Raw genomic sequence first — 19211 nt, forward strand, 5'->3', positions numbered from 1 at the left:
TGGTTCTCCATAAAGTTCCAGAGAATAAATTGTTAGGAAATCTAATTAAACAAAGACACAAACAAAGTCTAGTTATGTAAACTGTAATCATAGAAACAAATCTTTAAAAAGAGAACATCAAGAAACTATTAAGTCTAAAAAAATCTATTACAAAATGTTTAAATCTTGATTATCCTAGGTAATTTTCTGCAAAAATAATATTTGTAGGTCTAAATTTGAATCAAGAAAAGACAGCATCTGAAGAAATCTAAAAGTATTTAAGAAGTTAAATATTATAATTGTTTATTATAGTAAAATTATAAACTCTCTAACAAAATAAGAGGTACTCCTTAAAGATGTTAGGCCTAAATGTTTTCGTGGCAAGAAGCACTTCTTGTTCAAGTAGTCAAGGAACAAGTTTTCCTCATATTACAAAGACTCCAGAGATTTAGGGGAATCCTCCAAACAGTAATTGTTACAAGTTTGGTAAAATTCTACCAAATCCTTAATAAAATTTTAGCAAACCAAATTAGACTTTTTATGCTAAGAACAGTAATACCAAACAAATGAGTTTAAACCAGTATACCAAAGGTAATTGATTTGAGGGAATTAATTTCTTTTATCTCTATTTACCAAAAATAGATAAAGCACATTGGGAGCTTATTAGACACTGAAAATCACTCAGTGAAATTTAATGCACATAGCTGGGTACCAGTGGCTCATGCGTATACTTTTAACAAAGTATCCAGGAAGAATTGTTAATCTTTCATGGGTATTTTTTATTACAACATATATTGGCAGGATTCATTAAAGAATGTAAGATTATGCTGGAAATTGGCCATTGTAAATGAAGTTTATAAGATACTTTCTTCTACTTTTTCACTTCTTAAATGTACCTCTTTAACAAAGCAATATCCATTTAATTAAAAAATCATATTAATCTTACTTGATATTCTCTAAGAATAATAAGATTAAATTTGAAGCAATGTACAGGAGAGAAAACTATTCTCTTAATTTTGACTCAAGATACCATGTACTACATAAAGAATAGAATAGCCTATATTTTATTAACTTAAGAAAATATTGTACACTTGGGTTCATTTTAATCTTTCAAGGGGAAATTCCTTTAATACAATATAATTTAATTTAAATTCCTTTCAAGTAAGTCTTATTCTTCCTTATTTTTTTTAATTAAAAAAAAAGCAAACTTGAATTCTCTCCAGTGCATGGCACACTGCCATTCAACTTCCTTCAAATTTCAGAAGTATGATGGGTCTGTACTTTTCAGCCAGTGTCAAGTCAAAGGGGTTGAGGACACTTCTCTTGATCAGATATAAGGAATATAAATCGGTTTCTCATTCTTAATGCATGCAGAACATTCTTTCAATTTTCTCTGTGTCCTGACATGTTTGTTATAGCCAGAACATCAAAGATAACATCATTAACTTTTTTCCAAATCTTTTTCTCCTCATTCTGTGTCACAGACTCATTTCTTTCCTTTGAAGTTAATTGAAAGGAATAAGCACTTGACCCTTTATAACCACAAAAGACATGAAAAGACAGCTTTTCTGGAGTTAACACAAGTGCCATCATGAACATTTTAGGGCCAGATGATGCTTTTTCCTGACCCCTCCATTGAACTCAAAGCCTCATCCAGTGCTCTGCCACTTGAGTCACACCCCCAGTCTTTTCAAGAGCCTCTCAATTCTCCCTACTCTGTAAAGAAGTTGTACTTTCTGGGTCTTTTGAAATGCTGAACCAAAAAATGTGTTTACAGCATTGATGAGTGACTGCTCATATATCTAACTCAGAGGCTTCAAAGGCAAAAACACACCTCTTTACCCTAATATTGCTTCAGAATTGACCAGTAGTGATGGGAACAATTGCTAACACATTACATATTTACTATGTAACAAATACTGTGCTAAATATTCCATATAAGCCATCTCATCTAGTAGCTTTTAGTTATACAAAGCAGATAAAGATGCCCTGTGTGGAATTTTATAATTACATGGTAAACATAATGGGACTATGATGTAGTTATCATGGCAACACAAGCCAGGCTGCTCAGCCTGGTCCAGGGAGGAGCAGGCTGAGCAGTGTCTTGAAGTAGTAATTACACCAAGAAAGGGAGGTTAGGATACCACAGGAAGAGAAAAGAACATAAGCAAGGCATAGAAGTATGTATTTGTAGAGTGTATGTGGGCAATTACATGCAGCATGTTTTGCTAGCGCTTAGAGAGAGTTAAGATGATGAGTCACTTTTATCTGCCATGTGTAGCCATCTGGGCTCAACTTGAGCATTAGCCACCTGACAGAGAGCTGCTGACAAATCTGAAAGACATAAATAATTTTGAATTTTAGCAAGATGTACTCAGTGGTGTAGTGATTGCAGGGAAGTAAGATTATAGTGGAAAATACATTGAAACACTGTGGAAATGATCCAGACAAAAAAGCCAGTGAAGGCTGGAACCGGAAGAGACACGTCAGTGATGTGGCGCAAGTGGGAAAATCCATTTCCAATTTTGTGACTTAATCACACTTAAATTGAATAGTTAAACCTGTAATCCTGGCTATTCAGATGGTAAGGAACATGCAAGCGCAGTTTTAGTTTTCTATCCAATAAGCTACTCATAAAAAGCTTGCAATAGCCCTGTGGCTCAAATGGTAGAGTGCTAGCCTTGAGCACAAAGAGGCTCAGAGACAGCACCCAGGCCCTGAGTTCAAGTTCCAAAACCCACAAAGAAAAAGAAAAAGAAAATGAGTAAAAATTGAATCTATCAGATTCTTACCCCTTAAACTTCTAATGTGCCAATATTTGGGCTATACAATTAAAATTATATTGATTCTGCCTTCTGTTCAATAATTCTATATCTAGTATTGCAGTTGCAAGATATGGCTGCAGTCTTAGTTCCCAGGTGGCCTGAAGAAAGAAAGGAAGGAAGGGAGAGAAGGAGAGAGGGAGGAAGGGAGAATTGAAGGAAGGGAAGAAAGAAGGAAGGGAGGGAGGGAGGGAGGAAGAGAGGGAGGGAGGGAGAGAGGTAAGAAGGGAGGAAGAATGTGGGGGAGGGAGGGGAGAAAGCAAGATGCATAAAGAAAAATATATCAGAGAGAAAATATTATGGTCAGCCTCAAATTATAGCAAATTGTAACTATTTTCTTCACCATTGGTCTACACTAGTCATCAGCTATGTTTCATGGCAGGAATGATCTGATCCATGTGGGGAAGAAAAATATCTAAAATTGTTAAGAAAATGAAATATAAATCCTATGGAGAAAAAAAAGGAAAATCAGGTATTCTTGCATTCAAGAGAACTTGATGTTTTAAAGATATTCTGGCCGGGTGTGATGGCTCATGCCTTTAATTCTAGCTACTCAGGAGGCTGAGATCTAGGGCCAGTTTGGGCCCCAAAGAAACTGAGACTCTTATCTCCAATTAATCACTAGAAAACGGCAAGTGGGACTGTGGCTCTAGGGGTAGAGTGGTAGTCTTGAGCTGAAGAACTCAGGGACAGAACCCAGGCCCAGATTTCAAGCCCCAGGACCTACAAAAAAAGAAAAGAGAGAGAGAGAGAGAGAGAGAGAGAGAGAGAGAGAGAGAGAGAGAGAGAGAGAGAGAGAGAGAGAGAGAAGATATTCACACAGAAAACCCCAAAAAGATTCTTCACATTTATCTGACTACTGTTGAAAAGAAGATATATTTTCATCACAGTAATCAAGGGCACAATAAAGAAAACAAATGAGGTTTTTTTTTTTTTCCCCTGAAGGAAACACACACACACACACACACACACACACACACACACACACACACACACACTGTTTCAACCACTTCATTTGTTATACCAGAAAATTACTTGTAGCTTTCAGAGATTAGGAAACAAAGATACCAGAAAGGAAACACAGATGCTGACAACTCTTGCCTATAACTTCAGACAATGAGATCTGAAGGTTATAGTTCAAAACCAGCCTAGGAAGAAAAGTACATGAGACTCTTAACCTTTAGTAAACCAGCAAAATTTGGAAGTAGAGCTTGAAGTGGCTCAAGTATTATAGCAGCAGCTTTGAGTGAAAAAGCTAACTGACAGTGTCCAGACCCCTAGTTTAATCCCTAGACTGTGTACAAAAAGAAAAAAAGAAAAAAGCATGATACCAGAAATGTAACTAAGGGGATCATTCATCTTTACCTTCAAACTCCTGAAGTACCCATCTCAGGCTTACAAATGAATAAAGTAGGATAGGAGGCACAGGCCCAGTTTATCCTTATTTACAGAGAAAATACAATCATAGCTGAAACTTGGAAAAGTGCAGATAGCTTTAAAATAATCAAAATGTACTGAACATAAGTCTACTAGCCCAATCAAATAAAGCTCAAAGTTTAGTTGAAGAAAGAGCCCAGTTTTACTGGGTCCTCGTGGCTCACAGTTACAATGAGAAATCATATAATGAAAAGTAATAAAAATCATTAGATAAAATTGCCTTATAAATTAATTAACGTATCACTGGAAAGGACACGTGTATAGCAGAAGGTTATTCTTATAAGAAGAATGATCAAGAATGAAGGGTACTCATGTGCTCATTCATTGTCCTTCCCCAATGTTTTCAGCCTCTCAGTTCTAACTTCCTGGATATTTTCCTGAAGGCAGGCAGAGTTCAGTCTGTCTCTTAGGACACCTCTACTCTCATTTCCATGCGGCCATATGTCCACTCTAGTTTCTTTGGTTACAATCCTAGGTCACTAGTAGAAAGCAAGTACTTCTTTAATCAAATAATATTCAACACTACTGAGCCCAAGCTCACACTCTTTATAAATCATCTCTCTCTACCCTGGTCCAAAATAGTTTATAAGGGATTCGATAGTGAGATCACAAAAGAACATAAGGTATTCAAATAACAAAACTCTAAAATACCACAGACTTTAGCAAAGAAATCTCACATCATTATAAACTTGCTAAAAAATGGAGTTCAGAAACTAAATTTGTTCCTTAAGTAAGAACACAAACATAACCCAAAATCTTTGTTGTTATTATTACCTTTCTGTCTTGTACAAAGGAACTGCCATTTAACAAAACAGTTATGAATACAGTGAATTTTCATCAGTGTTACCCCTTTCAGCATTCTCCTGCATTCTTCTCCTAACCCCCCCCCCCCGCCCATCCCTCAGTCTTCTTAATTCTGGAGGATATGCATTGGATTCTTGTCTACTCTCAAATTATCCAATTATATGAGTGAATTTTTTAATGGAAATATGAAATTTTTATCATCCTCAACTTTTGGGTCTGCTTTATCTCAGATGGACTCTCAGTATAAGGGTGGAACTGAGATTTTCTGAAACTTAAACTCAGAGCCTCTCACTCCCACTTGACTTTTTTCCATTCCGGTCCAATGTGTCATCACTTGAGCCATAGCTCTACTCCCAGCTTTTTTCTGGTTAATGGGAGATAGGGACTAGTGGATTTTTCTGCTTGGCCTTACACGCTGAATCTTGATGCTTAATCTCAGCCTCCTGAGTTGCTAGGATTACACATATGAGCCACCAGGACCTAGTGAAGCCAGGCTCTTTCTTCATCTACATGTTGTGCTTTGTTTGATTAGATTAGTAGAGTTCCCTCAAAATTCTGACAGTTTTCAATTTGATGGCTAGGCTGAATGTAAGTTACTCTTTAAAAAAGATTTTACAGTAATAAGATACTACTGGTTCTATACCAACTCCAATTTCAAAATCAATTCTGAACCTAGTAACTCCCCTAGAATAAATTATTTCCCAACAACTGAGGACATGTACCAGTGCAAAGACAGTTTCCAAACCTTTACCAAGAAGGGGTGATATTTGGGGAGAATATTCATAATTTCTTTTATTCTTGTTTTTTTCGACTAATTTATTCCACTTTTGTAAAATCTAGAGGTACAACCAAACTTTACCTTCCTTTTCTTTCTTTAGCATCCAAGACATTGTTTATGTCACTAATTGCCTCAAATGGACCTTACTCGGTCATTAAGGATCTTACAATGGTTATTAAGACATCCAATGTAATGAGACCCTCTTTAATATCACCCAGCCTTTAGCCCTATGTTGATTGCACCTCAGTTTGAAGTAAGCAGAGGTTTTATGTAGAGAAATCTTATCCATATTGCCATGAGAAATTATTTCTACTCCCTCTTACCATGGAAGATTGTCTACAAAATTTGTTCTTCAGACTTTTCTCTCTTGCATGTAATTATCCACTCTAAAGTCATCTTACAAGCCATTGTAGACTATGTTTCTAGCTTAATGGGCCAGACCTAGAAATCCACTCTTGAACTCTTCCATTTCCTCCTTAGAAAACAAAGCAGGTGGTATGGTAAATGCAATCTATCTCAGTCTACCTACTTTGAATTGACTACTTAAAGCTAGAACCTCATGGGAAGTTAGGGGCTTTACAATTTAAGTCTAGCAATTATTCTTCTAGCCAGCAAGGAGTAAAATGCCACTGTATGGAAAAACTCCCTGTCTCCCTTTGTTAACAGCTTATCTTCTTGATTTCTCAGCTCACGCTGGGAACTTGAGTTGTCCCAGATGCCTGTGCTAAGGCCAGCACCTGGGAAATCCAAAGCCAGGCCACAGCAGCATGAAACTTCTCATACCTGACCTTTTCACAATGCTTCCTCACAGCCTCCTCTTTGCTGATGACACTAGTGCTACAAAATGCTAGCGTGGCTGCTGACATTTCCTGTGTGACCAGCCTGTGGTTAGAGCACCCTCACCCTGAATAGCTCAGGTCCCTAAGGACTGCACCTTTGCTGATACAGCATAGAGTGTGACTTTTTGCTGAACTCACCAAACCAAACTTTTACAGCAATTCCAGCACACAAGGGTACACCTAGCAAGACCTCTATGAACACAAATAACCTCTTATCTTTACCCAGAGTCACAGTGCATGGCAATGGATAGCCGACATAAAAATATGTGGTCAGTGCAAAAGGCACTGAGTGAACAGTTCATATGTACAATATATTATGTTAACAATATTATATGTATTATGAAATACATTGTATGTATACAATTGCATGCATACAATGTTTTCATATATATTACCTATTTAGTTTTTAGATGTTGACCCATACATTGAAGTGCAAGCCTCTTTAAGTGAGCCACACCCCTAACTGTGCTATATCTATTTCTCACAAATCTGGCCCAGGTGTCATTTTCTAACATTCTCACAAATTTGGTTTTTCTTCCTAAGTTGCAGAGTATTTCAAAGAGGACTAAATTTTTCAACAGAGGCCCAAAGGGGAACAGAATTCATGGTTTTGAAAGGGAAAGATTGAGAGAAGACTATAGACTAGGCTGGGCTGTGCATGCTAAATTTCTCCTTCCAAATATTTTTTTATTATCAAGGTGATGCACATAAGAGTTACAGTTATATTCATCAGTAGTGGGTATATTACTCTTTGAACATTGTTACCCCTTTTCCTGTTTTTCTCCCACTCTCTCTCCTCCCACCCTCTCCCACTTATCTTTTTTCCTTTTCCTTCCCTTTTTCAAATAAATGTATATATAATATACCACCTTCAGAGACAATAACATCATGAGATAAAACATAAAGGGAAAAGAAAAGAAGTAACTTCACAGAGTATACTAAGAACAACAATCACAAAGTAAACCTCTTATTTTCCTATCCTAGAGTTCATTTTGCTTAGCCTAGTCCTATATGGCAATATGTACATAGCTTTTGAGCTATTATGATCCTCTGATAGAAGAATCCTAGATGCATACTAATAGTTACAAATGAGGGAAACCATGGAGCCTATATTTCTTTGTGCCTGATTTACTTCACTTAATACGATTTTTTTCAAAGTCTTTCCATTTCATGCAGCACATTCCAAATGAACAAATCTCTACTTTCTCCCGTAATTGTATTATAGGCCAGAAACCCTTACTATTTTGATAGGTTAAGTAATTGAGTTGAAAAATAATTTGTGAAATGAATTCAAGGCAAAAATTGTTACAGTAAGATTTGATCAATTGGAAATTGGCCTGCCAATTACATATACAAATAATTTATTTGCTTTAAATGTTTTCTGTAGACAAGAATAGTAACAGAAAAATCATTGGATTTAGAGTTTAAAAGTAAAATTAACAAATTATAAGTAGATGCTTTGGGGTCCCTGGGGAAGAATGAGGTCCTTGTGTGAAATCATCATGATGACATGGTACAATGCAGATAGTTGTACTGGGGAATGCTTCACATCTTTTGGGTGCAATGACATACTCCTTATTCTGATGAGTTTACTATACTTGTCAAAGGCAGAGTTTTCACATCTCATAAAAATACACCTTAAGCAAAAATAATGAATGTAAGATTCATAAGAATGATATAAAATCTGATAAGATTTGATTTTTCTAAAACTATCTTTCTGGTTTGCCTCAAACCATTCCACTGCCCCTTATACCTTCTGGTATAATACAACAGATGCCTTATACTCTGCTTTTCTAGCTACTAGGAGAAATGAGCAATGCAGGTGTATATGAGCATACTTTGTTACATTTGTATGGAATTCATGCATTTATTATTAAGTCTATCTAGCCTGCAGGGCTGTGGAAAACCCATTGTAGAATTAGAGCCAAGGAAATTGATTTTGAAAAATGTATGATTATTTATTTCAGAATATTCCAAGTCTTATGAAGTATAAATTTCTGTAGATGCTAAAATATGACTTATAGACAGTTCATGCTTAGATACATACAGTAAAACCTGATGCTTTCCTTTCTTTGAACCAGGAGCTGAAGCTAATTTTATGCTGAAAATTCACCCTTTGAAGAAATATCCTGTGGATCTTTATTACCTTGTTGATGTATCGGCATCAATGCATAATAATATAGAAAAATTAAATTCTGTTGGAAATGACTTATCTAGAAAAATGGCATTTTTCTCCCGTGACTTCCGCCTTGGATTTGGTTCATATGTTGATAAAACTGTTTCACCATACATTAGCATCCACCCAGAAAGGATTCACAATCAATGCAGGTATCTACTGCTTGATGTGGGTACTAACAGATTGTTTCCTTACATCTCATTTTTTATTTTCTAAAGAATTTACCAGAGTATAGAATTTTGTTTTCTAAATCAGAACTAAAAGCATATAAACAAGAGTGTTGTTTCTATCTGAAAACTTTTCTTTATTGCCTGGGTTTTATATATTGTTTCCTCACTTTACATCAAAGAAAACAAAACCTAAATAATATTGGTATAAACTCTAGGTAGACTTCTAATGACCATATTATTAGTTTACAAATACTTTTGTAGAAATTCTTAATTTTTTCTCTTGGTTTGCTTAAAAAATTGTTGAATTCAAGTTCTACAAAATTTAAAGAATCTATCATGTTACTACTCTATCCTGCCCATCCTCGTCACAATTATGTTTTCCTTTGATGTGACCACAAAGAAAGTATACTTATCTCAGAGTGGGTCAAAAGATGAATAACTGAGGGTATCAAAAGAGCCCTTTTCCTCACCATTTTGCAATTTTGTATTCAAATAGCACTTGTCCCACCATGAAAAGTGAACAAATCTTAGGGTTTACAAGGTCTTTCATGATACCATTTTAGCATGTTGAATTTTCCAAGAAATAAATCTGTCTAATTAATGTTACCATGTATTGTTCATATCATCTTCTGTTACACATTCTATCTTACCGAAACTATTGTTATTGACCTATCATATAAGAATAAACCTGATTTATCTCCTTGTGATATTTCATCTATTTCCTCCGAGCCTCTTTTTACTTATTTTTTCTTTTTGGATACAAGATCTCACTGTGTAACCAAAGCTGACCTTGAACCGTGATCTCCTACTAGGGGCTTTCAACTGCTGGGATTACAAATCTGTAATTGAACCTTCCTTGAAGGTGATCTTACTTCATTCATGAAGGATGACTTTTGCTTTCTGAACTATCAGGAAATTATCAAAGTAGTTTTCATAAATTTTAGCTCACTGTAATTCCACCCTACACATGATAAAAAAAAAAAAACCACTAAGAGCTAGGTACAGGCTCATGCTTGTAATCCTAGCTATTCTGGAGGCTGAGATCTGAGGATCATGGTTCTTATTTTCAAGTAATCACAGAAGAAAAGTGCAAATGGCATTGTGGCTAATGATAGAGTACTAGCCTTGAGCAAAAGTGAGTTCAGAGGCAGTGTCTAGGCCTAGAGTTTGAGCCCCAGGACTGGCAAAAAATGGAAAGCAACAAAACAAAACCCACAACAGTGAAAAACAATGTATTTCAATAATATTGTTCAGCTAATTCTCACAAATATTTCCTAAAATGTGATTCCCAGATTTGTTTTTGGCCAATTGTAATAGGAAATGACTCCAAATTCTTAAATTCCTCCTTATTAGTAAATTGAATACCTCTAGTTGTCTGATATTAATTAAATATAATTTTCTTTAATTTTGGAACTGTAGCCATTATAATTTTATTCCTACTCCAAAGAAATGTTCATCAATATTACACTTATCTTCATTAAAAAGATTTTTCTATTATTAAATTTCCCTATCTTCCTTCTCTCAATCTACTTCTTTCTCATTCCAACTGAATAACTTCAGTTATAGTCTGAAACATTCAATATTACCTAGAAAAATACACTCTGCACTTCTTTTTCCCATGTAGTGACTACAATTTAGACTGTATGCCTCCTCATGGCTACATCCACGTCCTGTCCTTGACAGAAAACATCACTGAGTTTGAAAAGGCAGTTCACAAACAAAAGATCTCTGGAAACATAGATACCCCTGAAGGAGGGTTTGATGCCATGCTTCAGGCTGCAGTGTGTGAGGTAAGATGTGTCAGGTCGTTAAGTGTTTCAGTGTTTAGCTGTAACACCCTGAAAGAATGCAGAGATTTTTTTTTTTAATTTTCACTCTGATCTATGAGGAGAAACATACTTCAAAAGAATATATACTCCTCTGACTATGAACTCATCACACATGTGACTTATTTTGTACAGATTTGGGATGGAGGGGCTCAGCTGGGGGAGGGACAAAACTGAGAAAAAATTAAAAACAAACAAAAGGCAAGAGCAGCTTGAACATACCCCAAAAGGGCTGTTCATCCCGAAGCGAACCATGATATCCCATGTACATCATGTACAGTTCCACTTGAAATCTAGCTTGTGATTTCCAGGGTGCAACACTGAAGTCTGTGGCCCAATGACTGTGGTAAAATAGAAGATGCACAGATAACTGAGAATCCTGTTGAGAAAGCAACTTTGAACTTTTGCACATCCTTCAAGCCTGGCTTAATGTTTGTCAATTCAAACATGTCGTTTTCTTGAGGCAAAAACCACAGGCTGGACCTATGTGATTGTACAAGCTTTAATTATATGTGTTTATTTCAAGAGTCACATTGGATGGCGAAAAGAAGCTAAAAGATTGTTGCTGGTGATGACAGATCAGACATCTCATCTTGCTCTTGATAGCAAATTGGCAGGCATAGTGGTGCCCCATGACGGAAACTGCCATCTGAAAAATAATGTCTACGTCAAATCAACAACCATGGTAATGTAGCAATAATTCCTTTCCTACTGATGACTCTTTGGGTGAAATCCACAAGCTTGAATTAGCAATCTAATTCAACTTAGAGGAGCCAGACAGAGAAAGCCAGAATAAATCATGAGAAAAACATGAATGGAGCAATGTAGTCTATTAATGATGCTCAAGAAAATTGATGGCTGAAAGACTGATAACATTTAATAGATGACTTTTGGTTTTTGTCAGTCATGGGGCTTGAACCTGGTGCCTGGGCACTGTTTCTAAGCTCTTTCAGCTTAAGACTACTACTGTTCTACCACTTGAACCACAACACCAGTTCTTTTTTTAAAATTATTAATCAGAGATAAGAGTTTCAGGGACTGGCTTTGAACCACTATCCTCAGATCTCAGCCTCCTGAGTAGCTAGGATTACAGATGTGAGCCACCAGCACCCGTCTTAGATGACTCTTTTTAATTTGTTCTGGTACTAGGACCTGATCTCTGGGCCTCATGTTCTCACTTAGTATTTTCCTCAAGACTGATACTCTACAACTTGAACCACACCTCCACTACTGAGTTTTGACTTGTTAATTTTAGATGAATCACCAGAACCTTTCTTCTGGCTGGCTGGCTTTGTATCAAGATCTTTAAACCTTAGTTTTATTAGGAGCTTGGATTACAGGCCTGAGTCACAAATGTCTAGCTAGATAACTCTTTTGATGACCTAAAAGACAATGTGCAACTTTTAAAACTAAAAATAGCTTACTTTTTATAGCAATCATGCAGATAGACAGGAAACAAAAGTATTCCTTCACTTTGTACAAATAGACTAGTTCTAAAGGGTTGATATCTACAACCATATTAAGGAGTGATTGAAAAATAGCAGTTGCTCTGGGAATCTTTCCAGTATAATAGATAATGTAAATGGGGAAGGAGAAGAGACTAAAACAAGGGTCTTTGTTTATTTTGTTTCCCTTTTCCTCCTCTGGAGCTTACCTATGCACAGGGCTCTGTTTTAGTTAAGGGATAACTGAATTGCTGCCTGAAGGTTAACAAAAGTTCTGGCTCATGTGTTTAAAAGCAATCTTTTAGAACCACATCTTCCCAAGTATTAGCTCATGCTAGATATGAAAATGAACAACAAAATGTTGTTTGTTTCTGAAGTTCGCACCTATTTATACATTATCCAAATTTTAGAACAGAAATCATCAGACTTTCTCGGTTCATGGGTCCATGCTTGACTGAGAGGTTCTTTCCAAGGTGATCCTGGGAGAAAAGAAATATCTAAAAGTGGTGAAGTCTAAATAACTTACTTGATTTTGTGCTAGCAACTCTGTAACCGGTTAAGAAATCATAGAAGTGAATGGAAACTGGGGCCCATCCTTGAGCAAAAACAGCCAAAGGACAGTACCCAAGATCCAAGTTCAAGCTCTTGGACTAGCACAAAAAGGAAACAATTAAACTATTCTGAGTCACCTTTATGAGTGTATATGGTGCTCAAAGTTACCTTGCCCATGACTTGGAAATGTGAATATTAGCAGCATGTATTTTATGCTGAAGTTGCCGTGGTTTCCATGGGTAAAATTTAAATAGATCACATCGATCTAATGTACTCCATCACACTTCCATAGTCAGGCAGGCAATTGTTTTACCACACAAAGCAAATTCAACCCATGGTTACTGTATTTAAAAACTAGAATTTGGGTTTATGCCAATATCTTACCTGTTGTTAATTCACATCCCACAGCCTCATTTTATGCTGGAAGATCCATTACTTCTCCTTAGTCATTTCTTATCTATTCTGCTTCCTATTTAATCTTTTTTTTTAATCCAAGGTAGAATTCTAATTCATTCAATGGAAGTAAAAGGAGGAAACAGGAGGAATTACTCTCTGGGGAGACAAAGGGAAGCCTTTTTTCCTTAAAAAAATAGCAATGTCATGAGTCACAAATTACATTATTCTTTTTAAGTTTCTCCTAGTCACTGAGGTCATCTTCCCTCAACAAGTGAATATGAAAAAATACTGTTACTCATCTAGAGATGATTCCTTGAGCACAAATAAAAAATGATGTCCTAACTTTAGAACTCTCTCATGTCAGATCTCATAACCTTGAAGAACATAAATGATAATTCTGGAACAATTTTAGACAGTGTTTGACTCCTTATGATATCACAAAATTAGACAACTCATCATATGCTTCTTTTAACTTCTTAGTCACTGTCCCACATTTTTAAAGAAATGATCTGTCTACATGCCACCAGAATATAGATTAAGTTAACTAAAGAGAAATATGCTTGACATAGCTTAAAAGAAAACTTTATATCCATTATCTCAGGACTGTATTTTGAAATACTCTAAGAATTCCCAGGCCTCTTAAAATAAAAGAAGCATTTTGACTAGTTATTTAATTATATACTTATATAAAGAAGATACACTACTGCCCTGAAGTTTCCTATATCTGAGACTACCTTGACCTCTGTTTTCCAAGATATTGATACAGTTCTAGAAAGGTGCACATTTTCAAGTTACCCCTCCACCCCCTCAACTTTCCAGCCTAGACTAATAGAAATGAATTCTAGGATTTCTACAAGTTAGAGAAGTAATTGAATACTATACATTTTAGCCAGCAGCGAATATCCATCCACATGACACAAAATTCTTCAGTTATTTTAGTCATATAATTATTTTTTTATTTAATTTTATTGTTGGGGTTACAGTTACATACATAAGGTATTGAGTATATTTCTTACTGATCATTGTTACCCCCTGTAATTATTTTTTAAACTATTTCTAAATAACTGGGACCATACTTCTACTCGTATGCATAGTATAATGGTGGTCAATGGTGAACTCTAGACAAATATCGACTACCTTTCATCATGTACATTGATTGAAAGTACCGTGGCAAATACTTGGTAAAGCATCAAATTTATGTTTACAATAATTCTATAATGTAATCATTATTATTATTGCTTTACAAACAAAAATTGAAGTTTAAAAAAAACTAAGTAAAATTTGCCTGAAACTAAAATGTTGATAAATTTCAGTTGTGAAGTCAAATTCATCTCATTTTTAAATTATCTATTATTGACCAAAATGTCACAGAAACTCCCAATTTAAATTAGAAAAAATAGATAAACAATGTCTTGGGGTCATTTCTGTTCTAACATTCTAATTATGGTGTTAACCTACAAAGTATAAACCAGATGTTCTGGTTTATATCAATTATAAAATAAGATATATTTCAATTTCTTTTCATATATTGTCATCATTGGTACATGTCTGTTGTATGACCAAATAAATTCCATTTTCCACTGCTCTTTTCCAGATTAAGTTCTAGAATACAAAATCTGAGTAGCAATGTAACTTTATAATTGTCGCAATAATAATTAAATAATAAAGTTCTTTCTCAGGTGATAGACAGTCATACAAAATTGTTAATGGTGTAGAAGACAGGTTATTAAAATTGAGGGCCTAGAATTCCATCCTGTCTCCCCACCAGCTCCTTCAAGGCTAGCTATTTTGCACCTTTGTCAGAGCTCTCCCAGAAACCATTCCTTCATTCTTCCCTTTGGCTGAAGCCAAGAATTGCACAAAGGTCTTTGGTAAACATGAGGGAAGACCAAGGACCCAATATATAGAGGTTACCCAGTGAAACTGATTGATGAGATTTTCAGATATTCCTTCAGGCTGAACAGAGAGATTCAAATAGTCAAGAGCCAATCAAACACTTACTGTTTGTAGGAATGCATAGGACATATTTATTCATATTGTTTAGTTTAGGCAGCTTGATAGTTGCTTTTCCACATCCCTTTCTGTGCCCCTAAAATAATAGGTCAAGGAGTCTTCAAGACTTCTCTCAAAGTTTCTACTGCCTATGTCTTGGTAATTCCTTTGCCTGCAACCTCAGCAGGATATTCTGGTTGTCCAAGGGATTGGCATCCAAGCATTGAAGTGGCATTGCAGAAGGGAATCAGTCGTTACTGAGGACTTAACATCCATGGCTAAAAATAGTCCTCGTTGCTGTGTCTCTTCTCATGGAACTGACTTTGCTGAGTACTCAGCTCTTCACAGGCTATTTAGGAAGCCTTCCTTTCTATTACATAAATAAGTTTAACTTTTCCAGAAAAACAGATAAAGAAAGCTTAGAAATATACTAATTCAATGCATAACTTTGTAACCCAAGTCAACAGGCTTTCATACAGTTATTGTGTTTGTGAGATAATTGTAATCTGTTTTGTGTGGGGTTGAAACCCAGAGCTTCATGCTGGCTTGTCTCATTTGCTCAACCAGCACTTTACCACTAGAGCCACACAGCTGCTTATTTTTTCTTTTTGCAGGCTATTTTGGATATATAATCTCATAGACTTTTGTACCCAGGCTGAATTTGAACCTCGGTCCTCCAGACTCCCCCTCTTGAGTAGCTACAATTACAGGTAGAAGCCACCTGCATCCAGCAGTAATTATAGTGTTTATTAAAGAAATCTATCTGTCAAGTGTGTGGCACTGTACCTTAGAAACATGCTCTCAACTTTAGAAAACACAAACTTTCTTTTTTTGCTTCTCAGCTTTTGTGTCTTAGAAACATACTAATATAAAAAAAATAGCAAACTCATTGAGCACCTTTATATGCCAGGCAGCAAATGTAATTAGAAAGTTATAAAACAATGTGCATGTTGTTGAAAAATGTCATTGAAATCTCTTGGGGCTTTAAATGGCTAGCAAAATGGCTGCTTCAGCTTTCTACTTACTGAACTTATCTACTCTAAATTATAAACACCAGTCATTTTAAAAGATGCAATTTGAATGCCTCTCATGTTCTCAGAAAAATAGCCAGGAAATGATTTCTGCAAACAATACCTAATTGAATTTATTTTTTTAATTGAAAGCAAAAGCTGCATGCAGAAATAACCTATCACAGGCTTAATAGCAACCTGGCTCTGCCTTCATAATACCTCTGGAATGCTATGGAATGAGAAGTGAGCACAAGCAAATTAGAATTTGATGTCAACGCTTATGGAATGGAATGTTCTAATTAAATTACAAGTTTGGGTTACATCAAATATAAGCAGATTTTTTTCCTTACTATTTTTTCTCGCAAAGCTCACAGACTGGCATTAGTGGCTCACAAGTGTACTCCTAACTCTTTAAGAGGCTGAGATCTGGAGGGTCAAAAGATCAAAGCCAGCCTGAGCAATAAAAGTCTACTAGAATCCATCTCTGAAAATAACTGAAAAAACAATGAAAGAGGGCCGGGAGTTTGGCCTAGTGGTTAAAGTGCTTGCCTAGCATGCATGAAGACCTGGGTTCGATTCCTTGGTACCACATACATAGAAAAAAGCCGGAAGTGGTGCTGAGGCTCAAGTGGTAGAGCTCTAGCCTTGAGAAAGTCCAAGGATATTGCTCAGGCCCTGAGCTCAAGCCCAGGACTGGCAAAAAAATAAATAATAAATAAATAAAAGAAAGCAGGTTTAGAGGCATGGCTCAAGTGGTAGAGTACTAACCTAGCAAACATGAAGTCTCGAATTCAATCTCTACAACCACAAAAAAAAAAAATTAAGACATTACCAGCTTGTGCTTTCTTTGTATGAGTACTTTGATGACCACACTTTATACTGTTTGAACATAAGTAAAAAATCCAAATCCTTGGGGCTGGGAGTTTGTCCTAGTGGTAGAGTGCTTGCCTAGCATGCACAAAGATCAGGGTTCAATTCCTCGGTACCACATACATAGAAAAAAGCTGGAAGTGGTGCTGAGGCTCAAGTGGTAGAGTGCTAGCCTTGAGAAAGTCCAAGGACAGTGCTCAGGCCCTGAGCTCAAGCACAGGACAGGCAAAATAAAAATCCAAACCCTTGAGGGCAGTGGCGCTGTGGCTCAAGTGGTAGAACACTAGCCTTGAGCTGAAGATCTTAGGAAGAATGCCCAGGCCCAGAGTTCAAGCTCCTTGAACTACTAAAAGAAAAAAATTTCAGACACTTGAGGGGGTCACTTATAGTGTTAATAAGTGACAAAGTTCAATTGAGGACAGCTTCTACACAATGGTCTATCATTGAGTCTGAAGGGGTACATATTTGTCTTCATAGTTGTTTTATAGATATATGGAGAATGAATCACAGGAAAGTTAAGACTGCTGCTGAGAAGCATAATGCTTAATCAATGTTCCATCACCATTTGAAACCATACCTGAGACAATAAATTTGTTAAAGAGAAAAATATTACTCTGATTTACAACTTTGGAAATTCTAATCTGTGACTGGATGCCAGCATTACTGTGAGCTTCTGGCATCAGATCATGATGGAAGCCCAGGGTTAAGAAAGCCATTCATCCTGTGGCAAGAGAGAATAAAAGAAACTGCAGGTTCTATCATCTCCTCTAAGAGCAAGATCCCCAAGACTTAAAGTCCTTCCTTTAGACTCCACCTCTGAGAGGCTCCAGCATCTCCAGTAACTCCACAGGTAGAGGATCAAATCTCAAATTTTAAGATTCACATGGCATAGGTAACAATTGCTAGGCCTAGAGATGTTCTGCCTCTAGTATGATTGTCAGGTGGATATATTTCGCTTCCAGAGGACAGAGTTTCATGATGAAGGACACTTTGGCTGTGACAGTCTGGGAAAGGAGCTGGTACCTTCTAGAGGGTAGAGTCTAGGGATGCCACTCACCACAACACAGGACATCCCTCCAGACAAAGAATATTCAACAGAAAATGTCCACCACTGAGGCAGTGGTCTGCAATTAGCCTTCTATTACCATGTACTCAGAAAACAGGCTGATGGGATGGATGCAGATGGACAGAATATATTTTATAGTTTTTACCTCTAAGTGACTCTCTGATGTCAAATCAAGTTGTTGCTCATTTTAAAATACTTCCTTGTTCAACAGTAAATGTTCTAAATTATCTTAGAAAATTGTATTGCTAATTTTACTAGAGATGAGGAGACTCTCCTCTTCAGTCCACCTAGAAAGACATTAATATTCTGTCTACATTAAATTCTACCATTCCTCTCTTCACAGTTATCTCTTCAACTGAAATTGCTCCCAATGAATCTTTCTACTCCTCCTCATTCTGACATTTATAAGTTACTTCCCACAGCCTTAATTACTTAGCAGCTGTCTTGGCATAGTGCTTTTTCTTCTCCCTTTTGCCCCTAAAATGTGGGCTATCTCTAATAATGGTTTTCAGAGTCTGAAGGAGCAATGTGTAATGGAGTAGATGGAAGGGGAGTTGTATTTGAGGGACGATGACATCACCAGCCCAGGATCACTGCCTAAGAGGGAAAGTGTGCTAGCAGAATAAAAGGCTTGAAAGATATAATACTTAGAAGATAACATGCTTTATGTAGAAAGGGGAAGGGGCTTCTGAAAGAGCTATTAATCTATAAGCTTCCTGTCAACAGTAGTGTACTCAACATCTTTTATAAATTTATAATTTAAAAAAATAGCCTCAAGGTACTTGGAAATTTCCTTAAATACAGATTTCTCTCTGTGGTTCAAAAATATGTTTTTTCAAACCTAAAATACCTGATGATACTTTTTAATGAGCTCCTGAACAAATTAGAGCATTCTAGATTCAAATTGCATATGCTTCTGGTCAATATGACTATTTTTAGAAGAAAAAAGAAACTAAGAAAAATGATGCCCATTTTCTAGTGTTTGCTTTTGAACATTAACGATTGGTTTTGGAATGTTTGTTTTATTTATTAATTTTGTGTAAGTGGAA

At 36.2% G+C, this 19211-nt stretch overlaps 1 protein-coding gene across 1 annotated transcript in view; it reads left to right on the top strand.

Annotated features, from left to right (window-relative positions):
- The window catches only part of Itgb8 (integrin subunit beta 8), an 82917-nt gene that overhangs the window by 41020 nt on the left and 22686 nt on the right, over positions 1-19211 (top strand). The window contains exons 4-6 of the mRNA XM_090332734.1: positions 8741-8987; positions 10630-10795; positions 11358-11516. Coding sequence (XP_090188860.1) covers positions 8741-8987; positions 10630-10795; positions 11358-11516 — 572 coding nt within the window. The remainder of the gene's footprint in view (positions 1-8740; positions 8988-10629; positions 10796-11357; positions 11517-19211) is intronic.

Source organism: Megascapheus bottae, chromosome 5 (assembly GCF_031878675.1).
Source record: "Megascapheus bottae isolate mThoBot1 chromosome 5, mThoBot2.hap1, whole genome shotgun sequence".
NCBI lineage: Eukaryota > Metazoa > Chordata > Mammalia > Rodentia > Geomyidae > Megascapheus > Megascapheus bottae.